The sequence below is a fragment of the Nomascus leucogenys genome, chromosome X (genome assembly GCF_006542625.1).
Source record: "Nomascus leucogenys isolate Asia chromosome X, Asia_NLE_v1, whole genome shotgun sequence".
Classification (NCBI taxonomy): domain Eukaryota; kingdom Metazoa; phylum Chordata; class Mammalia; order Primates; family Hylobatidae; genus Nomascus; species Nomascus leucogenys.
Window position 1 is genome coordinate 64,378,682 of NC_044406.1, and position 27,970 is coordinate 64,406,651.

At 37.7% G+C, this 27,970-nt stretch overlaps 1 protein-coding gene across 3 annotated transcripts in view; it reads right to left on the reverse strand.

The window, feature by feature from the left end:
- Positions 1-27,970, reverse strand: part of PHKA1 (phosphorylase kinase regulatory subunit alpha 1) — a 139,129-nt gene that overhangs the window by 3,326 nt on the left and 107,833 nt on the right. For 2 of the 3 annotated variants that reach the window (XM_003280877.3, XM_003280875.3), the window contains 5 exons: positions 25,951-26,052; positions 24,989-25,104; positions 13,261-13,431; positions 4,130-4,183; positions 2,279-2,479 (listed from right to left, as the gene is read on the reverse strand). In XM_003280877.3, coding sequence (XP_003280925.2) covers positions 2,279-2,479; positions 4,130-4,183; positions 13,261-13,431; positions 24,989-25,104; positions 25,951-26,052 — 644 coding nt within the window. Of the gene's footprint in view, positions 1-2,278; positions 2,480-4,129; positions 4,184-13,260; positions 13,432-24,821; positions 24,861-24,988; positions 25,105-25,950; positions 26,053-27,970 lie in introns of all 3 variants that reach the window. The other variant, XM_003280876.3, reaches the window with a different exon arrangement.

Below are 27,970 nucleotides of genomic sequence, written 5' to 3' on the forward strand. Positions count from 1 at the left end.
TTGGTTCCAAGTCTCTGCTATTGTGAATAGTGCCGCTATAAACGTATGTGTGCATGTGTCTTTATAGCAGCATGATTTATAGTCCTTTGGGTATATACGCAGTAATGGGATGACTGGGTCAAATGGTATTTCTAGTTCTAGATCCCTGAGGAATCGCCACACTGGCTTCCACAATGGTTGAACTAGTTTACAGTCCCACCAACAGTGTAAAAGTGTTCCTATTTCTCCACATCCTCTCCAGCAACTGTTGTTTCCTGACTTTTTAATGATGACCATTCTAACTGGTGTGAGATGGTATCCCATTGTGGTTTTGATTTGCATTTCTTCTGATGGCCAGTGATGATGAGCATTTTTTCATGTGTTTTTTTGGCTGCATAAATGTCTTCTTTTGAGAAGTGTCTGTTCATATCCTTCGCCCACTTGTTGATGGGGTTGTTTGTTTTGTTCTTGTAAATTTGTTTGAGTTCATTGTAGATTCTGGATATTAGCCCTTTGTCAGATGAGTAGGTTGCAAAAATTTTCTCCCATTCTGTAGGTTGCCTGTTCACTCTGATGGTAGTTTCTTTTGCTGTGCAGAAGCTCTTTAGTTTAATTAGATCCCATTTGTCAATTTTGGCTTTTGTTGCCATTGCTTTTGGTGTTTTAGACATGAAGTCCTTGCCCATGCCTATGTCCTGAATGGTATTGCCTAGGTTTTCTTCTAGGGTTTTTATGGTTTTAGGTCTAACATGTAAGTCTTTAATCCATCTTAAATTAATTTTGTATAAGGTGTGAGGCAGGGATCCAGTTTCAGCTTTCTACATATGGCTAGCCAGTTTTCCCGGCACCATTTATTAAATAGGGAATCCTTTCCCCATTGCTTGTTTTTCTCGGGTTTGTCAAAGATCAGATAGTTGTTGATAAGCAGCATTATTTCTGAGGGCTCTGTTCTGTTCCATTGGTCTATATCTCTGTTTTGGTACCAGTACCACGCTGTTTTGGTTACTGTAGCCTTGTAGTATAGTTTGAAGTCAGGTAGCGTGATGCCTCTGGCTTTGTTTTTTTGGCTTAGGATTGACTTGGCAATGTGGGCTCTTTTTTGGTTCCATATGAACTTTAAAGTAGTTTTATCGAGTTCTGTGAAGAAAGTCATTGGTAGCTTGATGGGGATGGCATTGAATCTATAAATTACCTTGGGCAGTATGGCCATTTTCATCATATTGATTCTTCCCACCTATGAGCATGGAATGTTCTTCCATTTGTTTGTATCCTCTTTTATGTCATTGAGCAGTGGTTTGTAGTTCTCCTTGAAGAGGTCCTTCACATCCCTTGTAAGTTGGATTCCTAGGTATTTTATTCTCTTTGAAGCAATTGTGAATGCGAGTTCACTCATGATTTAGCTCTCTGTTTGTCTGTTATTGGTGTATAAGAATGCTTGTGATTTTTGTACATTGATTTTGTATCCTGAGACTTTGCTGAAGTTGCTTATCAGCTTGAGATTTCGGGCTGAGACGATGGGGTTTTCTAGATATACAATCATGTCATCTGCAAATAGGGACAATTTTGACTTCCTCTTTTCCTAACTGAATACCCTTTATTTCCTTCTCCTGCCTGACTGCCCTGGCAAGAACTTCCAACACTATCGCATCTCTTCCCAGTGGCTAACAGAATGAAAATACCTATTATATGTTTTGAAAATTTTCTTACTGCCAACAGTGCCTGTCCTTCACTTATGTGCTCCTACTGTTAATACAGGCAACATTTGGGACACTTTCAATAGTTTGTATTTTTGAATGTGGATAATTTCCTGGAAGAAGATTTATTAAGAAAATAAGAAAAATGTAGGAATAAAAGTTTCACTTTCTTATTTTCCTATCGGTGAGTAGCAAAAGCAAAGCAAAACTAAAACCAAATCTCTTTTCCTTAATAGTTCAGAAAGGATATGCCATCCAATAGTTTCTTATTAAGTCCTTAAAACTACAAAAAGCATTGTGATCAGAAATTTGAAATGTGATGCTAATAGTATGCTTCAGGGCCTTTCAGGGAAAAGCATAAAGCCTCCTGAGTTCCAGGCAACTTTACCCTCTAACACAAACCAAAAACACATGGTGAAAGACAGAGATCTTCCTGCGGCCTACTTCTTTTGCAAACAGAGCTCAGAGCCGCTACAAAGGGGGCCCAGAAAAGAAGTATGAGGAAGAGGGCACAAAAAAGTGACTGTGGCTCCTCAAAGACCTCTGAATGTCATCAGGTTAGAGTAAAAACATTTCTCTATTGAGAAAACAATAGGTTTGCCTACCTGTTCTTGAAGGAACAAGTCATTGGCAATATGCACTATTTTTTCCACAGCAATGATGCTTCCGATGCTATGAATTTCAATATCTGCCAGCATGGTGAGGACAAGGATGGCTTCAACCAGCAGCTGGCGGTACTCTGGCTGAGGTACACGATTCAGGACAGACTCCACATGAACAGAGAATTTAATCTCACCTGGAGTCATCTGTGATAGAGAAAAAGAAAATCACTCCCTAAGAGTCCATCATCCAAGAAACATCAATCACCTGCTCTGAAAGGCAGTAAAAACACTATAGCCATGAGCATTGATTCAGCCCCCTTCAAAATAACTGAGTGAGTAAACTGCTTCAATATTTTTGGAGGGCAATCTGGCAATGCATAACAAGAGCTATAAGAGTGTCCATGCCCTCTAACCCATAATCTTATTTCTGAGAGTGCATCCTAAGATAGTAATTCAAAAGAGGAAGAAAGCTTCATATAGAAGAGTACTTATAGTAGCTTTAGTCACAAGTGTAAAACTAGAGGTAACTTAAGCATGGGAATGGCATATCATGGCATAGCAACTTCATGAGTTTTTACATGACTGTTTATTAAAATCTGATGACTGTAAATAAAGGAAAAACTGAGGTAAAACTTAAAATTGTATGTATAATACATAAAAATTAGAATTATGTAAAACATCCGTATACTATTAGATTAAAAAGGGCATTAAGAAATGTAAAGTTATTTTGGGGTGAAGGGGACTGAGAAGTATGCTTTGGTAAACTTGTATTGAGTATATCCTCTAGGGAGGCAATGTAGATTTGGAGTATAAAGACTTGGGTTCAAGTCTTATCTTTGTTAGTTACTAGTTATACAACCTTAGACAATTAATCTCTAAATTTGTTTCCTTATCCATAAATTAGGAATGATAATTCCTTCTTTGCCTATTTTACATAATGGTGTTTAAGACCAAATTTAAAAATGTAAAAATAATGTTTGAAGACTCTTAAAGGTACTTTTCAGGTATGTATTATTAATTATATGAACATTTCACTCTTGCGTAAAGGTAGAGAAAAGACAAATGGGGGACACGGCATTCTTGATTAGAGAAAAGGCCTGTAGGCAATAGTGAAGCCCTGAAGCATAACATTAGCTTTCTGTACCTGTCCCCCAAGATACTATCTGCAACAACCCCAGCATTTTTGAGAACTTTCTACTATTGAATCTTACTACTTCAATCATGCTAACACTAGCTCCTTTGTTGACTGTGTGTAAAAGCTAGTTTTTATAATTTCTGTGTAATTTGGACAAAAAGGAAAATATAAAAGCATCTGATAATCTATGTCTGTGGTTCATGGTAATATTTTCCAACCATGGTTATATATAAGAATCATTCTACAGATTAAAAAAAATACAGATGCTCACGTCCCATCTGTGGAGATTCTAATCCACTAAATTGGAAATTGGAACCCAGGTTACCCCAACATATAGTTGTAGCTAACAACCACTGGTTTATGTTCTAATGGTCTATAAACATCCTACTAGAGAAAGGTGGGAATGTGAAGGACGGGAGACATGAGAAGTCATGCATTCATAGAATTTGATCCCTCTGCCTTGTCTAACCCTCACAACACTCACATAAGCCAGCCTAACTTAATCAACCACTAAAAGAATTTGTCTTCATATAAAGTAATCCACACATATTCTATAATATTCTCTTTCAATTAAAAAAATTCTCTTTTCTTCAAATGCATTTCATGTTCAGTTGATTTATAAAAGCATAGATCTGTCACTTTGAAAAATAAGTGATCACTGGGATACTTTAGCCAGAAAAGTTATCAGTCACATAAATGTGCAAGAAAGAGACTCTTACCTCTCTAGTGGTAGAAGAAGGAAGGACAAATCCTTCCACAGAAAGTCCGTGACACTGCAAAAGAGAAAAAAACCATATCACCAAAAACCATATCACCAAGGATAGACAAACAACGGGGAGGCTGTAAGGAGACACTGTATTTCTATGTGTGCTTCATGTGGTATATGCTGAGTAATTACAGACTAGGCAAGGGGCTCTGCAGTCCAAGTGCCCTTGCCATGGGGTTGTGATTCCTAAGTGCCAAGATGCAGGATTGGACTATAGGAGACCTAAGGTTCATCCTCTACTTAGGGAAATGGAATGAGTAGGAAAGCTCTATCTTTTGGGATAGACTAGTCCCAAATATTCAGAGACTATCTGGAAAGATATCATACTAGGTCACACGGCCATCACAAAAAGGCCTTGGAAAACAATTTTAGGCCATAGGAAAAAACTCAAGACATGCATTTATTTATTTACTTATTTTTTAGTGAGCAAAAGTTTTCTTTTTTTTTTTAAATCCTTGTTTTTTTTATTATTATACTTTAAGTTCTAGGGTACATATGCACAACGTGCAGGTTTGTTACATATGTATACATGTGCCATGTGGGTGTACTGCACCCATTAACTCGTCATTTACATTAGGTATATCTCCTAATGCTATCCCTCTCCCCTCCCCCAACCCCATGACAGGCCCCGGTGTGTGATGTTCCCCATCCTGTGTCCAAGTGTTCCCATTGTTCAATTCCCACCTATGAGTGAGAACACGCGGTGTTTGGTTTTCTGTCCTTGCGATAGTTTAGTGAGCAAAAGTTTTATTTACGGCCGGGCGCGGTGGCTCACGCTTATAATCCCAGCACTTTGGGAGGCTGAGGCGGGTGGATCACGAGGTCAGGAGATCAAGACCATGGTGAAACCCCGTCTCTACTAAAAATACAAAAAAATTAGCCAGGCGTGGTGGCGAGCGCCTGTAGTCCCAGCTACTCGGAGAGGCTGAGGCAGGAGAATGGCGTGAACCCGGGAGGCGGAGCTTGCAGTGAGCCGAGATTGCGCCACTGCACTCCAGCCTGGGCGACAGAGCGAGACTCCATCTCAAAAAAAAAAAAAAAAAAGTTTTATTTACACACTGTATCCATAAGCAGATACATATATTCTTATACAATTAATTTCCAAAAATGTGTAAGAAATTACTGTAATTTGTTAATAAACCAAAACGCATATTAAAATCAAGGGATTTTAGATAATTCATTTTGTGGTGTTCTCAGTACAAATGGTGCACACCTGATTTGAAACATATAAAAAGTATAAACTACAGCAGTCCAAAATGCAAGTATTAATTTCATGGCACTCCAACAGCTATACAATTTGTTTAACTCAACATGTATGCTTTTCACAAAATTCTATAAGAATTTTTTCATCTGTGGATGTAGAGTTTGGATCACTTTTCAGAAACGGCAAGTATACATTTTGCCATGTTATGATTGATTAATAAAAAAGATGTTTATAAAAAACCTTGGGTCTCCATTCCAAGATGGCCAAATAGGAACAGCTCCAGTCTGCAGCTCCCAGTGTGATCAATGCAGAAGAGAGGTAATTTTTGCATTTCCAACTGAGGTACCTGGTTCATCTCATTAGGACTGGTTGGACAGTGGGTGCAGCCCACGGAGGGCGAGCCAAAACAGGGTGGGGCATCACCTCACCCGGGAAGTGGGTGTTGGGGGGTTTGGGGGATTTCCCTTTCCTAGCCAAGGGAAGCCGTGACAGACTGTACTTGGAAAATCAAGACACTTCCCAAATACTGCACTTTTCCAGTGGTCTTAGCAAATGGCACACCAGGAGATTATATCCCACACCTGGCTCGCCAGGTCCTGTGCCCACAGAGCCTTGCCCACTGCTAGCGCAGCAGTCTGAGATCGAACTGCAAGGCAGCAGCCTGGCTGGCGGAGGGGTGTCTGCCATTGCTGAGGCGTGAGTAGGTAAACAAAGCTGCCTGGGAAGCTCCAACTGGGTGGAGCCCACCTCAGCTCAGCAAGGCCTGTTGCCTCTGTACATTCCACCTCTGGGGGCAGGACATAGCTGAACAAAAGGCAGCAGAAACCTCTGCAGACTTGAACATCCCTGTCTGAGAGCTCTCAAGAGAGCGGTAGTTCTCCCAGCACAGTGTCTGAGCTCAGAGAAAGGACAGACTGCCTCCTCAAGTGGGTCCCTGACCCCTGTGTAGCTTAACTGGAAGCCACCTCCTAGTAGGGGCCAAATGACACCACATACAGGCAGGTGCCCCCTGAGACGAAGCTTCCAGAGGAAGGATCAGGCAGCAGTATTTGCTGTTCTGCAGCCTCTGCTGGTGATAACCAGGCAAAAAGGGTCTGGAGTGGGCCTCCAGCAAACTCCAACAGACCTGCAGCTGACAGACCTGACTGCGAGAAGGAAAACTAACAAACAGAAGGGAATAGCATCGACATCAACAGAAAAGATATCCACACCAAAAGCCCATCTGTAGGTCACCAACATCAAAGACCAAAGGTAGATAAAACCATAAAGATGGGGACAAACCAGAGTGGAAAAGCTGAAAATTCTAAAACCCAGAACACCTCTTCTCCTCCAAAGGATCGCAGCTCCTCACCAGCAACGGAACAAAGCTGGATGGAGAATGACTTTGACAAGCTGACAGAAGTAGGCTCCAGAAGGTTGATAACAACAAACTTCTCTGAGCTAAAGGAGGATGTTTGAACCCATCACAAGGAAGCTAAAAACCTTGAAAAAAGATTAGATGAATGGCTAACTAGAATAAACAGCGTAGAGAAGACCTTAAATGACCTGATGGAGCTGAAAATCACGGCACGAGAACTACATGACGCACGCACAAGCTTCAGTAGCCAATTCAATCAAGCGGAAGAAAGGATACCAGTGACTGAAGATCAAATTAATGAAATAAAGCAAAAAGTTTAGAGAAAAAAGGAGTAAAAAGAAATGAACAAAGCCTCCAAGAAATATGGGACTATGTGAAAAGACCAAACCTACGTTTGAGTGGTGTACCTGAAAGTGACGGGGAGAATGGAACCAAGTTGGAAAACACTCCGCAGGATATTTTCCAGGAGAAGTTCCCCAAACTAGCAAGGCAGGCCAACATTCAAATTCAGGAAATAAAGAGAACACCACAAGATACTTCTCAAAAAGAGCAACCACAAGACACATAATTGTCAGATTCACCAAGGTTGAAATGGAGGAAAAAAATGTTAAGGGCAGCCAGAGAGAAAGGTTGGGTTCTCCACAAAGGGAAGCCCATCAAACTAAGAGCTGATCTCTCGGCAGAAACTCTACAAGCCAGAAGAGAGTGGGGGCCAATATTCAACACTCTTAAAGAAAAGAAATTTCAACCCAGAATTTCATATCCAGCCAAACTAAGCTTCAAAAGTGAAGGAGAAATAAAATACTTTACAGACAAGCAAAAGGCTGAGAGATTTTGTCACCAACAGGCCTGCCTTACAAGAGCTCCTGAAGGAAGCACTAAACATGGAAAGGAACAACCAGTACCAGCCACTGCAAAAACATGCCAAATTGTAAAGACTATCAATGCTAGGAAGAAACTGCATCAACTAACGAGCAAAATTACTAGCTAATATCATAATGACAGGATCAAATTCACACATAACAATATTAACCTTAATGTAAATGGGCTAAATGCCCCAATTAAAAGACACAGACTGGAAAATTGGATAAAGAGTCAAGACCCATCAGTGTGCTGTATTCAGGAAACCCATCTCACGTGCAGAGACACACATAGGCTCAAAATAAAGGGATGGAAGAAGATCTACCAAGCAAATGGAAAGCAAAAAAAAAGCAGGGGTTGCAATCCTAGTATCTGATAAAACAGACTTTAAACAAACAAAGATCAAAAGAGACAAAGAAGGCCATTACATAGTGGTAAAGGGATCAATTCAACAAGAAGAGCTAACTATCCTAATATATATGCACCGAATACAGGCGCACCCAGATTCATAAAGCAAGTCCTTAGAGACCTAGAAAGAGACTCAGACTCCCACACAATAATAATGGGAGACTTTAACACCCCACTGTCAATATTAGACAGATCAATGAGACAGAAGGTTAACAAGGATATCCAGGACTTGAACTCAGCTCTGCACCAAGCAGACCTAATAGACATCTACAGAACTCTCCACCCCAAACCAACGGAATATACATTCTTGTCAGCACCACATGGCACTTATTCTAAAATTGACCACATAGTTGGAAGTAAAGCACTTCTCAGCAAATGTAAAAGAACAGAAATCACAACAAACTGTCTCTCAGACCACAGTCCAATCAAATTAGAACTCAGGATTAATATACTAACTCAATACTGCACAACTACATGGAAACTGAACAACCTGCTCCTGAATGAATACTGGGTACCTAACGAAATGAAGGTAGAAATAAAGATGTTCTTTGAAACCAATGAGAACAAAGACACAACATACCAGCATCTCTGGGACACATTAAAGCAGTGTGTAGAGGGAAATTTATAGCACTAAATGCCCATAAGAAAAAGCAGGAAAGATCTAAAATTGACACCCTAACATCACAATTAAAACAACTAGAGAAGCAAGAGCAAACAAATTCAAAAGCTAGCGGAAGGTAAGAAATAACTAAGATCAGAACAGAATTGAAGGAGACAGAGACACAAAAAACCCTTCAAAAGATCAATGAATCCAAGAGCTGGTTTTTTGAAAAGATCAACAAAATTGATAGACCGCTAGCAACACTAATAAAGAAGAAAAGAGAGAAGAATCAAATAGACACAATAAAAAATGATAAAGGGGATATCACCACTGATCCCACAGAAATACAAAATACCATCAGAGAATACTATAAACACTTCTATGCAAATAAACTAGAAAATCTAGAAGAAATGGATAAATTCCTGGACACACACACCCTCCCAAGACTAAACCAGGAAGAAACTGAATCTCTGAATAGACCAATAACAGGTTCTGAAATTGAGGCAATAATTAATAGCCTACCAACCAAAAAAAAGTCCAGAACCAGACGGATTCACAGCTGAATTCTACCAGAGGTACAAAGAGGAGCTGGTACCATTCCTTCTGAACTATTCCAATCAATAGAAAAACAGGGAATCCTCTCTAACTCATTTTATGAGGCCAGCATCATCCTGATACCAAAGCCTGGCAGAGACATAACAAAAAGAAGAGAATATTAGACAAATATCCCTGATGAACATCAATGGGAAAATCCTCAGTAAAATACTGGCAAACCAAATCCAGCAGCACATCAAAAAGCTTATCAACCACGATCGAGTTGGCTTTATCCCTGGGATGCAAGGCTGCTTCAACATATGCAAATCAATAAAAGTAATCCATCACATAAACAGAACCATCGACAAAAACCACCTGATTATCTCAATAGATGCAGAAAAGGCCTTCGACAAAATTCAAAAGCCCTTCATGCTAAAAACTCTCGATAAACTAGGTACTGATGGAACATATCTCAAAATAATAAGAGCTATTTAAGACAAACCCACAGCCAATATCATACTGAATGGGCAAAAATTGGAAGCATTGCCTTTGAAAATTGGCACAAGACAGGGATGCCCTCTCTCACCACTCCTATTCAACATAGTGCTGGAAGTTCTGGCCACGGCAATCAGACAAGAGAAAGAAATAAAGGGTATTCAATTAGGAAAAGAGGAAGTCAAATTGTCCCTGTTTGCACATGACATGATTGTATGTTTAGAAAACCCCATCGTCTAAACCCAAAATCTCCTTAAGCTGATAAGCAACTTCAGCAAAGTCTCAGGATACAAAATCAATGTGCAAAAATCACAAGCATTCTTATACACCAAAAATAAACAGAGATCCAAATCATGAGTGAACTTCCATTCACAATTGCTACTAAGAGAATAAAATACCTAGGAATCCAACGTACAAGGGATATGAAGTACCTCTTCAAGGAGAACTACAAACCACTGCTCAAGGAAATAAGAGAGGACACAAACAAATTGAAGAACATTTCATGCTCATGGATAGGAAGAATCAATATCATGAAAATGGCCATACTGCTCAAGATAATTCATAGATTCAGGGCCGTCCCCATCAAGCTACCAATGACTTTCTTCACAGAATTGGAAAAAAACTACTTTAACATTCATATGGAACCAAAAAAGAGCCTGCATTGCCAAGTCAATCCTAAGAAAAAGAACAAAGCTGGAGGCATCATGCTACCTGACTTCAAACTATACTACAAGGCTACAGTAACCAAAACAGCATGGTACTGGTACCAAAACAGAGATATAGACCAATGGAACAGAAGAGAGGCCTCAGAAATAACACTACACACCTACAACCATCTGATCTTTGACAAACCTGACAAAAACAAGAAATGGCGAAAGGATTCCCTATTTAATAAATGGTCCTGGGAAAACTGGCTAGCCATATGTAGAAAGCTGAAACTGGATCCCTTCTTTACACCTCATACAAAAATTAATTCAAGATGGATTAAAGATTTAATGTTAGACCTAAAGCCATAAAAACCCTAGAAGAAAACCTAGGCAATAGGCATGTTCAAGGACTTCATGACTAAAACACCAAAAGCAATTGCAACAAAAGCCAAAATAGACAAATGGGATCTAATTAAACTAAGAGCTTCTGCATAGCAAAGGAAACTACCATCAGAGTGCACAGGCAACCTACAGAATGGGAGAAAATTTTTGCAATCTACCCATCTGACAAAGGGCTAATATCCAGAATCTACAAAGAATTTAAACAAATTTACAAGAAAAAATCAAACAACCCCATCAAAAAGTGGGCAAAGGATATGAACAGACACTTCTCAAAAGAAGACATTTATGCAGCCAACAGACACGTGAAAAAATGCTCATCATCACTGGTCATCAGAGAAATGCAAACCAAAACCACAATGAGATACCATCTCACACCAGTCAGAATGGGGATCATTAAAAAGTCAGGAAACAACAAATGCTGGAGAGGATATGGAGAAATAGGAACACTTTTACACTGTTGGTGGGAGTGTAAACTAGTTCAACCATTGTGGAAGACAGTGTGGTGATTCCTCAAGGATCTAGAGCTAGAAATACCATTTGACCCAGCAATCCCATTACTAGGTATATACCCAAAGTATTACAAATCATGCTACTATAAAGATACATGCACACATATGTTTATTGCGGCACTATTCACAATAGGAAAGACTTGGAACCAGTGCAAATGCCCATCAATGATAGACTGGATTAAGAAAATGTGGCACATATATACCATGGAATACTATGCAGCCATAAAAAAGCATGAGTTCATGTCTTTTGCAGGGACATAGATGAAGCTGGAAACCATAATTCTCAGCAAACTATCACAAGGACAGAAAACCAAACACCATATGTTCTCACTCCTAGGTGGGAATTGAACAATGAGAACACTTGGTCACAGGGTGGGGAACATCACACACCAGGCCTGTCGTGGGGTGGAGGGCGGGGGGAGGGATAGCATTGGGAGAAATACCTAATGTAAATGACAGGTTGATGGGTGCAGTGGGCCAGCATGGCACATGTATACCTATGTAACGAGCCTGCACATTGTGCTCATGTACCCTAGAACTTAAAGTATAATAAAAGAAAAAGAAAAAAAAACCTTTACAGAATTTAAAGAGTATTCACACAAATCAAATTTGTCATTCCTAGCACACCAATACTTTTAGAATTTTAAAGTCATTTATAGAACTGGCTATTGTTCCAAATTACAGTATTCAACAAAACTATGTGTTACTGGGTATAACTCTAAATATCTTTATAACAATGCTTTCAGAAATGCCAAATTTAATTACTGTACATTGCATGTTGTGTATGAGAGATATTGGTTTATAAATGATTTAAAACAATATATTTTCATTTAAATTTTAAGTGCTTTTCTTTGAACATAAAGTCTTAATTTGAAAATGAAGACATGCATTTATCGGACATGTACCGTTACTACATTTTCTAGTTAAGCATCCCATCCCTTCATAAATACTCTTACCCTGCTCTTGTTTTTCCACAGTACTTATCATCTTTTACCATTCTAGATACTTTGCTTATTTACTTATTATTATTTACAATTTGTTTCTCCCTAGTAGAATATAAGTTCAAGGAGAATGAAGATTATTGTCTGTTTTGTTCTTTGCTGTATGAGCACATAGAACATTGCCATAATCCATGCATAGCTGAAGAGATAAAATAGTATTTGTCACCATTGTGCTATAGAAGTTAGCTGTAAAAAAAGCAAGTTATCAGTACTTTTTAAAAGGAAGATTGCCAGAGCCCATAGTCTGAGGAATCAACTTTTACCTTTCTAAAAGATCACCTGATTCTGTCCTTGGAAGAATATCAGTGCCCAAAGGGGAAAAAACATAACTAAAGGGTTTTAAGTCTTGGATGAAGTGATCTTCAGGTCCTTATTAAAGCCAATGATGCAGAAACTGGCACCTAAGAGACTATGAATGAGACCTATGCTGAGCATAATAGTGTTGTTGGCCCTCTAAAACTGTCACCACCATAATAGTGTGGCATGCCCTTAAATTTCTGGCCAAATAGGCTTTCAAAAGAAAAAATAAATATTGGTCATATCAAAGAGTCTCCGAACTATTACCATCATTATGACTTTGCATTTATTTAGTAGTTTTCATCGAAGAAAAAATATAGGTAATAACTCCTAACACAAACTCCCCAAGTACTGCATTTGTTTTACTCTACTGATACTTGGTTATGAATAGCACATTGCTACAAATAACATTTACAACCCTCCACAGCTACAAAGAAAGTTTGCTCTTTAGTAACAAATTCATTTGATTAGCAGCAAATGTATCACAATGTCCAACTATGGCCAGAAGGAGAGAAGTGATTATTTTAAAAGTCTAATTTAGAAACAAAAATTACTATGGGAAAAATAATAGAAAGAGATTAAATTATTAATAATGCCACAATAACAAATCAACTGTTTCATTTTTATGTTTTCTTCTTGGTTTTGTCTATCTGAGTTTTGACTTTTACATAATTGCAGTGATTATATTACAGTCATGTCATATCTCTGCCAAGGAGACTGAGAATTTCAAGGGGCAAAAATGAGACATCAACAACGTATTATGCTCACCTTCTGCAAAACTTTCCATACTTTTTGATAAAATCCAACTGGAACTCTATTCAGTGCCCCATCCAGCCTTCTTCGGCGTTGCCATTGACCTTGACGACTATCTTTACATGACTGGTGATCATATGCACTGGGAAAGGACCCACTACTTGGAGTCATAGAGGTTCCAGGTGACTTGGAAGAGGAGAGGAAAGAACATAAATCAAAAGTTATCTCTTTTTCTATGATGAAGTCTTTGAACTTTTTTTTTTTTTTTGAGACGGAGTCTCGCTCTGTCGCCCAGGCTGGAGTGCAGTGGCGTGGCGCAATCTCGGTTCACTGCAAGCTCTGCCTCCCGGGTTCATGCCATTCTCCTGCCTCAGCCTCCCAAGTAGCTAGGAGTACAGGCGCCTGCCACCACACCTGGCTAATTTTTTGTATTTTTAGTAGAGACGGGGTATCACCATGTTAGCCAGGATGGTCTTGATCTCCTGACCTCGTGATCCGCCCTCCTCGGCCTCCCAAAGTGCTGGGATTACAGGCGTGAGCCACCATGCCCGGCCCAAGTCTTTGAACTTTATAGTGAACAATAAACATGCTCTGCAGAATTATAAACCAAATATTAAGTGAAACAGCCAAGACAAAGAGGTTATAGTGAAGCTAGTAGACTTATATGTAGCTAGCAGTGCTGTATGCTGGTACAATCCTTTTTGAAAGCAATCTGGTGATACGTGAGAAGAGCCATAAAAATACTGATGATATGGGACATTCTTAGCTGTTTCTTTATCTGATTATCTCTGTTAAACTTCTAGCTGGTCCATGGTTTAGCTTGTTGCCCTTATGGGCCATAAGATGAGCCATAATAAATTTAAAATTCAAATCATATGAAGTATGTTCTCTAACCACAACAGAAGTCAGTAACAAAAAGAAATTAAGGAAATTTACAAATATGTGGAAATTAAACAACACACTTCTAAATAATAAATGCATTAAGGAAAAAATCACTAGCAAAATTAGAAAATAATGAAATGAATGAAAACGAAAGCACAACATAGCAAAACTTATGGGATGCAGCTAAAACAGCACTTAACGAACAACTTATGTTATAAATGCCTATATTAAAGAAAGGATAAATATCTCAAATCAATAAACAAACTTTCAATTTTAAGACAATAAAGAAAGAAGAGCAAACTAAATTGAAAGCAAGCAGAAGGAAGGAAATAATAAGGATTAGAGTGGAAAGAACTGGAGACTAGAAACACAATAGGGAAAGGGTATGAATCCCCAATTTTTTCCTATGAAAATATCAACAAAATAGACAAATCGTTAGCTAGAAGGATCAAAAAGAAGAAATAAAGACCTCAATTCTGACCTTCAGAAAGAAAAAGGATTATAAGGGCATACCATCCGCAGCCATATGTGGACAAATTACATAATCTCAATGAAACAGACAAATTCCTAGAAAGACACAAACTACCCAAACCAACTCAAAAAGAAAGATAACATCTTAATAGACCTATTACAAACAAATATATCAAATTAGTAAGTACAAAACTTCCTACAAAGTATGGGTTCTTGGCTCGTGATGCACGGGCATATGGCTTGTGCCTGTATTCCCAGCTACTTGGGAGGCTGAGGTGGAAGGATTGCATGAGCCCTGGAGTTTGAGAACACCTTGGGTGATATCGTTAGACTCTGTCTCAAATGAACAAACAAACAAATAAACAAACGTTCCCACATAGTAGTAAAGCCCATGCACAGATGGGTTAACTGGTTAATTCTACAAAACATTTAAAGAGGAATTAATACTAGCTCTTCACAATCTCTTCCAAAAAAGAGAAGGGAACACTTCCCCAACTCATTCTATGAGGCCAATATTACCCAGATACCAAAATCAGACAAAGATGTCACCAGAAAACTACAGTCCAATATCCTTTATGAATATAGATGCAAAAATCCTCCAGGAAATACTAGAAAACCAAATTCAGTGATATACTAAAAGGATTATGCAACATGAAGTGGGACTGATTCCAGAAATTCAAGGCTGTTTTAACATCTGAACATCAATTAATGTAATACACTACATCAATAGAATAAAAGATAAAAAACGCATCATCTTAATAGATACAGAAAAAAACACATAACAAAATTCGACACACCTTCATGATAAAAACACTCAATAAACTAGGAACAGAAAGGAACCTCCTCAGTCTAATAAAAGTTTAGATTTTTTTCCTACAACCCAGAGCTAACATCATAATGAGTGGTTGAAGACTGAAGCTTTCCCCCCGAAGATCAGAACAAGACAAGGATGTCCACTCTTATCACTTGTATTCAACATTTTATGGGGGGCTTGAACCAGGGAGATTAAGAAAAGAAATAAAAGGCATCCAGATTGGAAATGAAGAGGTAAAAACTCTATTTGCAGATGACATGATCTTGTAATAGAAAATTCTAAGGAATTCACTAACAAGCAACTACAACTAATAAATGAGTTCAGTGAAGTTTCATGATATAAGATCAATAACAAAAATCAATTAAATTTTACTTGAGTAGACATTTCACCAAAGGTGATATACAAATAGCCACCACACACATGTAAAGATGCTCAACATCACTATCACTAATCATCATGGAAATGCGAATCAAACCACAATGAGCTATCACCTCACACCTGTTAGGATGACCATGGTTAAAAAAACACCCAAAGATAACAGGTATTGGTGAGAATGTGAAGAAATTAGGACCCTTGTACACTGTTGCAGGGAATGTAAAATGGTGCAGCCACTATAGAACACATTATGGAGGTTCTTCAAAAATTAAAAATAGAATTACCGTATGATTCAGCAATCCCACTTCTGGATATTTATCCAAAAGAATTGAAGTCAGAATCTTGAAGAGATATTTGCATGCCCATGTTCAAATGCAGCATTATTCACAATAGTCAAGATATGAAAATAACCTAAATATATATCAACAACTGAATGGCAAAAGAAAATCTGGTAATACATAAAATGGAATATTATTCAGCCTTTAAAAAAGAAGGAAATTTTGCAAAATATGACAGTGTCGATGAACCTGGAGAACACTATGCTATGAGAAATAAGCCAGTCACAGAACAACAAATTCTGTATGATTCCAGTTATGTAATGAATCTGAAACAGCCAAACTCATAGAAGCAGAGAGTAGAACAGTAGTTGTCAGGGGCTGGGTAGAGGGGACAATGGGAACTTGCTATTCAATGGGTATAAAGTTTCAGATATGTAAGATGAAAACGTTCTAGAGATCTACTGTACAACATCAAGCCTATAGTTAATGATACTGTATTGTACACTTAAAAATTTTTTAAGGGGTAGATCTCATGTTAAATGTCTTACTACAATAAAAAAACCAACTGTATTTGTAAACGGCAGCAATGAACAATATTAAAATAAAATTAAGAAAACAATTCCATTAGAAATAACATTAAGAATAACAAAATACGTCGGAATAAATTTAACAAAAGAAGTCCAAAACAAATACTCTGAAAACTATAAAACATGTTGAAAGAAATTAAAGACCTAAATAAATTGAAATATAGTTCCATGTTCATGGGTCGGAAGACTTAACATCATTAAGATGGCAATATATCAAAAACTGATGGACAGACTGAACACAATCTCTATCAACATACCAGCTGGGATCTTTGCAGAAATTGACAAGCTGATCCTAACATTCATATTTAAAAAGAAGACTGAAGTTGGAGAGCTCACACTTCATGATTTCAAAATTTACTCTAAAGCTATCAAAACTACAAAACTATCAAAACTGTGTCATATTGGTATAGGATAGACATATAGATCGATGGAATAGAACAGGGAATTCAAAAATAAACCATTATATTTTGGTCAATTAATTTTCGACAAGGACGCCAAGATAATTAAATGAGGGAAAAATAGCCTTTTCAACAAATGGTGCTGGAACAGTGACAACCACATGCAAAAGAATGAAGTTGAACTCTCTACCTTATACCACACACAAAAATTAAGCCCATTGTGCAGAAAAGAGTTAAGACAGTAGGCCAGAACTGCTATTCTTGGAAAGGCTTGCTTACAAGGTTGGCCCTTGGCTGGCATTTAGAAACTTAGACACTTGGATTCTGGGAGAGTTCTCACCATTCCCAGAACTAATAACAGTGGTTTACCCTGCCTAAACTGTACAAACGCTATGGTTTATGTTGAACGTTTGCTTTCTTTCTGGGAGTTCAGAGTTTTGATACATGCCAGACAGAGGCTGTTTACGTGACCAGCCCTCAACAAGAACAACGGGTGCTGAGTCTTTAATGAACTTCCTTGGTTGGCAATGACATCTTGTCACAACTCATTGCAGGGTGACTCTACTGACACAGTACTCTGGAAGCTTGTGTCTGTTTTCCCTAGACTTTGACCAATGACTCTTTTAAATTTTTTTTTAAATTTTGTAGGTGCATAGTAGGTTTATATATTTATGAGGTATATGAGACCTTTTATTACAGGCATACAATGCATAACAACCACATCAGGGTAAATGGGGTATCCGTTATCTCAAGCATTTATCCTTCCTTTGTGTTACAAACAACCCAATTAAACTTTTTATTATTTTAAAACGTACAATAAATTATTGTTGACTGTAGTTACACTGTGCCCAATGCATCTTGTACCCTTTCGGTGTAATAAACCGTAGCAGTGAGTATGACTATATGCTGAGTCCTATGAGTCTTCCTAGTGAATCATTAAATCTGAAGGTGATCTTGGGGATCCCTCCATACATAATCATAGACCTAAATGTAACAGAAAACTCTATAAAACCCTTAGAACACAAATAGGAATAAATCTTTGTGACCTTCGGTTAGGCAAAGCCTTCTTAGATATGACACCAAAAACATCATGATTAACAAAAGAAAAAATAGACAAACTGGACTTTGTCCAAATTAAAAATTTGTGTTGTTTAAAGAATACTTAATGGTATTGAGTGAAAAGACAACTCACAGGATGGGAGAAATATTTGCAAATTATATATCTTAAAAGGGACTTGTATCCAGAATATATAAAGAATCCTTGCAACTCAACAATAAAAAGACAAAAAAAATTAAAATAGGTACAAATGTGAATTGAAATTTCTCTAAAGAAGATAAACAAATGGCCACTGGGCACATGAAAAGACACTCCTGTGGGTTTGTCATAGATAGCTCTTATTATTTTGAGATACGTCCCATCAATACCTAATTTATTGAGAGTTTTTAGCGTGAAGCGTTGTTGAATTTTGTCAAAGGCCTTTTCTGCATCTATTGAGATAATCATGTGGTTTTTGTCTTTGGCTCTGTTTATATGCTGGATTACATTTATTGATTTGCGTATGTTGAACCAGCCTTGCATCCCAGGGATGAAGCCCACTTGATTATGGTGGATAAGCTTTTTGATGTGCTGCTGGATTCAGTTTGCCAGTAAACCCACAGCCAATATCATACTGAATGGGCAAAAACTGGAAGCATTCCCTCTGAAAACTGGCACAAGACAGGGATGCCCTCTCACACCGCTCCTATTCAACATAGTGCTGGAAGTTCTGGCCAGAGCAATCAGGCAGGAGAAGGAAATAAAGGGTATTCAATTAGGAAAAGAGGAAGTCAAATTGTCCCTGTTTGCAGATGACATGATTGCATATCTAGAAAACCCCATTGTCTCAGCCCAAAATCTCCTTAAGCTGATTAGCAACTTCAGCAAAGTCTCAGGATACAAAACCAATGTACAAAAATCACAAGCATTCTTGTACACCAATCACAGACAAACAGAGAGCCAAATCATGAGTGAACTCCCATTCACAATTGCTTCAAAGAGAATAAAATACCTAGGAATCCAACTTACAAGGGATGTGAAGGACCTCTTCAAGGAGAACTACAAACCACTGCTCAATGAAATAAAAGAGGATACAAACAAATGGAAGAATATTCCATGCTCATGGGTTGGAAGAATCAATATCGTGAAAATGGCCATACTGCCCAAGGTAATTTATAGATTCAATGCCATCCCCATCAAGCTACCAATGACTTTCTTCACAGAATTGGAAAAAACTACTTTAAAGTTCATATGGAACCAAAAAAGAGCCCGCATCGCCAAGTCAATCCTAAGCCAAAAGAACAAAGCCGGAGGCATCACGCTACCTGACTTCAAACTATACTACAAGGCTACAGTAACCAAAACAGGATGGTACTGGTACCACAACAGAGACGTAGATCAATGGAACAGAACAGAGCCCTCAGAAATGATGCCGCATATCTACAACTATCTGATCTTTGACAAACCTGACAAAAACAAGCAATGGGGAAAGGATTCCCTATTTAATAAATGGTGCTGGGAAAACTGGCTAGCCATATGTAGAAAGCTGAAACTGGATCCCTTCCTTACACCTTATACAAAAATTAATTCAAGATGGATTAAAGACTTAAATGTTAGACCTAAAACCATTAAAATCCTACAAGAAAACCTAGGCAATACCATTGAGGACATAGGCATGGGCAAGGACTTCATGTCTAAAACACCAAAAGCAATGGCAACAAAAGCCAAAATTGACAAATAGGATCTAATTAAACTAAAGAGCTTCTGCACAGCAAAAGAAACTACCATCAGAGTGAACAGGCAACCTACAGAATGGGAGAAAAATTTTGCAACCTACTCATCTGACAAAGGGCTAATATCCAGAATCTACAATGAACTCAAACAAATTTACAAGAAAAAAACAAACAACCCCATCAAAACGTGGGCAAAGGACATGAACAGACACTTCTCAAAAGAAGACATTCATGCAGCCAAAAAACACATGAAGAAATGCTTATCATCACTGGCCATCAGAGAAACGCAAATCAAAACCACAGTGAGATACCATCTCACACCAGTTAGAATGGTCATCATTAAAAAATCAGGAAACAACAGGAGAGGATGTGGAGAAATAGGAACACTTTTACGCTGTTGGTGGGACTGTAAACTAGTTCAACCATTGTGGAAGTCAGTGTGGCGATTCCTCAGGGATCTAGAACTAGAAATACCATTTGACCCAGCCATCCCATTACTGGGTATATACCCAAAGGACTATAAATCATGCTGCTATAAAAACACATGCACACGTATGTTTATTGCAGCACTATTCACAATAGCAAAGACTTGGAACCAACCCAAATGTCCAACAACAATAGACTGGGTTAAGAAAATGTGGCACATATACACCAGGGAATACTATGCAGCCATAAAAAATGATGAGTTCGTGTCCTTTGTAGGGACATGGATGAAACTGGAAAACATCATTCTCAGTAAACTATCGCAAGGACAAAAAACCAAACACCGCACGTTCTCACTCATAGGTGGGAATTGAACAATGAGAACTCATGGACACAGGAAGGGGAACATCACACTCCGGGGACTGTTGTGGGGCTGGGGGAGAGGGGAGGGACAGCATTAGGAGATATACCTAATGCTAAATGACGAGTTAATGGGTGCAGGAAATCAACATGGCACATGGATACATATGTAACAAACCTGCACATTGTGCACATGTACCCTAAAACCTAAAGTATAATAATAAAAAAAAAAAAAAGAAAAGAAACTCCTTATCATTAGCTATTAGGGAAATGTAAATCAAAACCACAATGAGATACCAGTTCACACCCATCAGGATGGCTATAATAAAAAAGACAATTGTAAGGGTTGGTGAAGATGTGAAGAAATTGGAACTCTCATACATTGCTGGTGGGAATGTAAAATGGTGCAGCCCTTTTGGACATGTCTGGCAGTTCTTCAGAATGCGAAACATAGTTACCATATGACCCAGCACTTCCACTCCTAGATATATATCCAAGAGAAGTGAAAACATTTGTCCATACAAAAACTTGTGCATGAAGGTTCATTGTAGAATTATTCATAGTAGCCAAAAAGTGGAAACAATCCAGGTGTCCATCAACTGATGAATGGATAAATAAAATGTGGTACATTAATTTAGTAGGATACTATTCAGCAATAAAAAAATAAACTTTTGATACATGCTAAAACACAATGAACTTTGAAAAAGTTATACTAAGTAAAGGATAAAATACATTGGGCAAAGTGGTTAACAGTTTAAATTCAGAAATAAATATAAGATAGAAGATAATAGAAATATTATCTGAGAAAAGAACTTCTCACATTTTAATTTGGGCCAAATGCCTAAATCACCAACCAATGCAATGTAAAAAAGAAAAGAGCCCCCAAACATTTCTATTGGCAAGTGACTATTGCACTGATCTATTGAGTAGATGAACTGCCATTTAATTATCTTCATTGTCTTGTTTATACCACCAAGATCCTAGGCTGTTGATTGTGAGGTCAAACCAGAAAGGGTATAGATCTGATAAAGTACAATTCAGACTGTTTTCCAAAGCCAAATATCAATCATTTTGAGTTTTTAAATTTTCTTCTCTACCCCTGTCCTATGTTAATGTGGATATGATAGAGTCGGCCAAGTCTTATTAGTTCATTACAGGGTATTTGATTAAGGTTAACCAAAATACTAATATTGTTTCGAATAATTTTCCATTTTTTGTTTGGTTATTGTCTAGCCTAAATCTCTTCAGCTTGAGAAATCTGAAATCATAGGCCATTATGAGTCTTTGATTTAAACCAAATAAATTTAATTAGAGGTCAGTCTTCCTAAATTGTAAGCTTCATGAGGGCAAGGACCGCATCCATTTTGTTCACAGTGCCTGGCACAAAACTGGCACTCAATTAATATTTACTAAATGAATTCATAATCAGAAGCATAGCTAAGCCAGTGGTTTTCAAACTTAAAAATGCATCAAAATCATCTAAATAAAACAGATTACTGGGCCTCATCCCCAGTCTTTCTGACTCAGTGTACTTAGGGTGGGACCAAGAATTTATACTTAATCAATACTTAGCAAATTGAATTTTGTTTTCTGAAATCACAAAGAGGCTGGAGTTGAACTCCCTTCCCTATGTTATTGGAAAATAAATGAAAAGATTCGCTGCCATATATGAAATTGCTTAATACTTATTTTAATTCTTGATTTTGTTTTTCTTTTTAATCAACCAGTATATGTCATGATTTATATAAGAGCATATTCAAAGCACATGTGAATGGCATATATGAGAAGATCACAGCAGTTACCATAAAAGATGGTGACATCAAATCTACACCCAGGGGATGACCACCATTGGACTATGAGAACAAATTGAGAAAATAAAATTTTAAAAGATATGAGGCCAGGAAACAATTATTTGTACTTTTTTTTTTTTTTTTTGAGATGGAGTCTTGCTCTGTAGCCCAGGCTGGAGTACAGTGGCACAATCTCGGCTCACTGCAAGCTCTGCCTCCCGGGTTCAGGCCATTCTCCTGCCTCAGCCTCCCGAGTAGCTGGGACTACAGGCGCCCGCCACCACGCCCGGCTCATTTTTTGTACTTTTAGTAGAAACGGGGTTTCACCGTGTTAGCCAGGATGGTCTCGATCTTCTGACCTCATGATCCACCTGCCTCGGCCTCCCAAAGTGCTAGGATTACAGGCGTGAGCCACCGCGCCCGGCTATTTGTACTTTTAAGTCACTAGTGGAGTAAAAATACAGACTATTTCATTATGTAGTCAGCACATAATCATTAAAAAGCTGATGAAATAGCTTTACTCTAGAAGCCATGGTGAAGGGAAAAGAAATAAAAATACTCTTATAATTTTTTTTTTTTCATAATCAGAAAAGAGGGCATTCTTGAGTGATAGGGACAAAATGGCTTAGAACAATACAAAATACCAGACAGGCAGGTGAGGATGGAAGTTAATATTTAGAAATAAGAAAGTAATGCAAACTTAGGACTCTCAGTCCTCTAAATTATAGTCCTAGTGATTTTGGCTCCCTTGAAAACCTATAAGTAGTGAATGTGTAGAAAAAACTTAAATGATGTAGCTGGGTGGGTCAAGTCTCAACATCATATTAATCTAGCTGGGAACATGTACTTCAAGTTGTAAATATATAATGAACTTATAAGTAATACTAAGTGACTATCAACAATTATAAAATGTTTATCCAATAACTCTCAACCAAAATAGGAAAATGTTCAGATTATTCAAATTATTCGAGAAAACTGTAAAGTGAACACAAGGCCCTTTCTTACTCCATTTTCATACTTATTCTTGCATAAATATAAATGCCATAGGGTATTTGATGAGTGTACTTAAGTTACGTCAAATTAAGCTTCAAGCATTGGCTCATTGTCTTTCTAAATGGTTTCTAATTCCTTTAAAAAAAAACAAATAGCAAGGTAGTGGCATGCCTTAGTCCCAGCCACTCTGGAGACTGAGGTAGGAGGATTGCGGGAATCCAGGATTTTGTGCCTGTTAATTGCCACTGCACTCCAGCCTGGACAACATAGTGAGACCCCAGTGCTAAAAAACTAAAAAAAAAAGAAACGAAAACTAAAAATAAAACTCCAAATTTTCATTTCACCTCTCCTCTTCTGGAGGTTTCAATACTGCAAGCTATCATAATTCTATTCTGAAAACAGGAGGAGTAGTTTTAAGCTTTTCATAAAATGTGCTTCTAGGAGAGACCAAATCAGTAATTTCTCAACTTGGAGACCTTGAAACCACATGACTTCCTAGAGTTTTAAAAAGAAGCTATGGAAGCTTTTGTTAACTATTTCCTTGTATAATGCAACCACTCTCTATTCTCACCTGCAGGAAAAATTAAGAGGCTACAACAGGGTATTTAGTGACTCCCACTATCTCCCAGACTGATTTAGATGTTTCTCCTTCTATGTGTCCACATCACCTTTTCTACATCTTGTTAAACAAAAAATTATTCAATGATACTTGTTAAAGCACAGTAAGGAAGATTTTATTCAGGACCATTGTTAATAGGTACAGAACCATTGCAACGAGGTCTTGCAGTAAGGGAGAGAGATTGGGTTCCCCTCTGAATACAACATAATCAAGTCAGAATTTATAGCCAAGGGGTGGAAAATTACTAAGAAGGAAACATCAGAGGTAGGGAGGATTCTGGCTAACCCTTCCTAACAGGATTTTTGCTGAAGACAGGTCAGGGTGATTGGACATCACCTGGGGGTGGGAGAAGATGAGGAGCCTGATCAGATATCAAGGATGATAAGATATCGAGGAATAGGAGTTTCTGGCTAAACTGACATAGCAGGGTTCTCTTGCTAAAGCTGGATTTTACAAGGAAGTGCACAAATGGGCCTAGGAAAAGGTTCAGAAGCCCACCTAAACTCTGGCCAAGCAAAGACTTTGCTTGAAGTCTAAGTCTTGTTTTATAAAGAAAATTAATTCCAAAATTACATCAGTCCTAATAAGAGAAACTTCAATTTCTTGTAATCAGATGCAAGTTACTTTCCTTCTAAAATTAGCAAAGTACTTTGGTCCAGAAAAAGGAAAGCTATCTGCAAAATGACTGTTATAAAGGCGATTCAAACAATCTACTCCATGACTTGTTACCTTATTTGTAAAAAGGCCATGAGCTCATGCATGTTATATAGAACTAAAGGTAAGTTAAACCATGTTAAATGATCCCTAGTTGTTTCACCTGATTCTCAGCTGAGATTGACAGTCTACGAAATTCCACCTGAAACATAAATGGCTCAAATTAAACTCAGAATGTGAAACGGAATAAATGACCCAACAAAGTCTGATTCCAAAAGAATGTTCTGAAACATGGCAATATCCCAGCTAATCTCCCAAGTAGTATCTTACCTGCTTTATCTCACTTTTTAACTGCATGATCCCAGTTCGTTCTGTTTTGGTTGCTCCAACAGCACCAATCTCGTGGATAGAAATAGCAGGACTGACATTTGAATCAGTGGGACGAACTATGTAGTATGAGAGATTACAGAGAAAGAGAGAGGATAATAAGGTTCAATTTCTTCCCCATCACGTTTAAAAAAAAACTTTCATATATATCCTTATTTTTAACTTAATTTAAAAACTATAACCTTGCTATTTGAAATGTGGTCCATGGACCAACAGCGTCTGTACCACCTAGGAGCTTGTTAGTAGAATCTCAGGTCCCACCCCAGATCTACTGAATAAAAATGTGCATTTTAGCAAGATACCCTGCTTGAAACGCACTGCTTTTTAACTTTCTTTTACCACTCTAAGGTCTGACATCCAACCATCTGACCGTATATATCTACTTACCCTAACCCTAAAAGTTGAGCATGAGAGATGACCGCTTTTCATTTGCTCTGCTGCTTTAGGTACGCAATGCCAAATCCAACCAAAACCACAAATGTAGGTGGACTATTAATTTGTAAGTTTAAAGTTGAAGGGTTACATTAGAAGGACCGTAAGCAGCTATACACATAATACAATACTGTAAGAGCTACTGAATTATTGCCAATTAGAATACAAGAAAGTTTCAGATGATATGGGTTGCTAGTTGTCCTAAAGTGGAGACTTAAGATAATGTGAGGGAATGCATTAAACAGTTAAAAATGAAACATGATAGTAATCAATCCACTTAGTTGATACATCATTTAAGGAAAAATATAGTGGTTTCCAAATCTTGTTTCAGAAGACAGCTTGGTTTCTGTTTTATATATTGGAGTTTATTTATTTGGAGCAAAAGGTTCCTGTGATGAAGGAAAAACATTTTAAAACCAATGAGACACTTAAACCAAACAGTATGAAATGAAAATGCAGTTATTCAACCTCACCGCTTCGTTCCACTCCAAACTCCTTGCCGCTGAGAATGTGATGCAGGAGATTCTTCATGGCCAAAGGACTGAGATTCATCAGGCCCTCTGTGGCTTCCTCAGCTAGTCAGCAGAAATGTTAGAACAGAAGGACTTCTAATTTGCCTGCCATGCCCTCTCTATATTTTCTCTATTTCTTTTCTTGCTTAGAATTTCTGAGTCACTTGATTGAAGAACAGAATTACAAAATAAATTGATAGCACCCTACTGCTTAGGTATTCTTACTTCCACAGATTCTTAATTATTTAAGGACTGACTATCCAGTTTGTGGATTAGCAAGGTAATTGATTTCTTCCTCACCCCGCTTCCACACCATTAGGGTACTTAGTAAAATCTTTATTTGAAGGTGGGAAGAATGAAAGAAGAACAACGGAACTGGAGGCCATTCAGAGAAAGGCAATGAATGTATATATGCAGATAGACTAAAATAATTAAAACTTCTCAGCCTGGAAATAATAGAGACTTAAAAGAGATAGATTTGAATCCATGAAATTATGAATATATGAGGATAACTTGAACATGTTAATCAGCATCACACATTTATTAAAAGTTGACTACATGCAGGTCATCATTTTAAGTAACATTAGTACAAGCAGGTATGACGACATGATACCTAATCTTGAGTCTGACTATCTCTTTGGGAGTGATGGAACATGAAAACAAGATAAGCAACAAAACATTGCATATTCTGTGTGCCAAATGGGAGGTATAGACAATAATTGCCTTTGAAATCAATGGAGACATCAATCTCCAAGGACTGGAACTGCCAAAATTAGTGGGAAGTATTGTGGGAGTAAAAGATAAAGGCCAGACTGTTGAGGGTATTAAATATCAGACTCAGGAATCTTGACTTTATCCTATAAGGAATAAAGAGCCATGGTTTTCATGAATCCACAGGAAAACAAGAAATATAACAGGCTAAATTAAGGAAAAGTGAATATTCAGGGGCTTATCCCTTATTGAGGTTTATTATTGAGCAATCACACCCTCTTGCAAAAAAAAATTATACTATATAATGTTTATCTATAACAATGTACTGAACTGGAAATCATTTGCAATCAGGTGGACTCAGACTCAAATTCCACTATTTACTAGCTATGTTACTTCGGGGAAGTTAGTTAACCCTCTTGAGTTTCAGTTTCTTTATTGGTAAAAGTGACACAATAATACCTTCTTCTCCAGAGGATTCTTGAAAGGATTAAATGACACAATATATGTAAGCTTAAAGCAAAAAGCACAGTATCTGGCATATGGTAGGTATAAAATAATTGTTAGCTCTCTTCTGTCAAAGGGTTACTTAAATATAAATTATCTCATGTGTTTGAGTTAGGTTTGACTCAAACTGATAAATTTAGCTACTTGTTAACAGCTTGATTCAAAGTCTTTTGGGGGAAATTTAACAGAAAGAATGGCTAAAATTGAGTTTTACAACTTTGATTTTATTTTTCTGTGCCATCCCTATCTGTATTATTTTGCAATTCTTGTTGAAATCAAACAAATACTAATGGAATAAGGAGTCATGTCATAGGGGTCCATTTTTCCCCTTCACACTTTATACCATTTTGCCCTACAGCTTTTACAGGCCCCAACTATTCTTCTAACTAAAACTTTTATCTTGCCAAATACACCTATAGTTAATTTCAAAGAGAGTCTTGTCAGATAGATGTTAATGAAAACGTCATCTTCCTTTATTCAATCATGATGGTGACTAGACAGAATACTGACACCATGATCCACTGATGTAGTGACTCATTCTTGGTGTACAGACGCTCCACTGCCTAAATCTGAACCCAACCCAATCTGTCACATTCAAGTACTCTCCAGAGTTAGAGAAATGAAGTTAGCAAAGAGTGATAAGTTAAGAGGGATTTGGAGTGAAGAGCCCACAGGAGATGGCATTCTGAAGCTGCGAACTGATACACAAATGTGTCATCATATCAGCTCCTTGACTTGCATAAATAGTGACTAACAGGGGAACAAG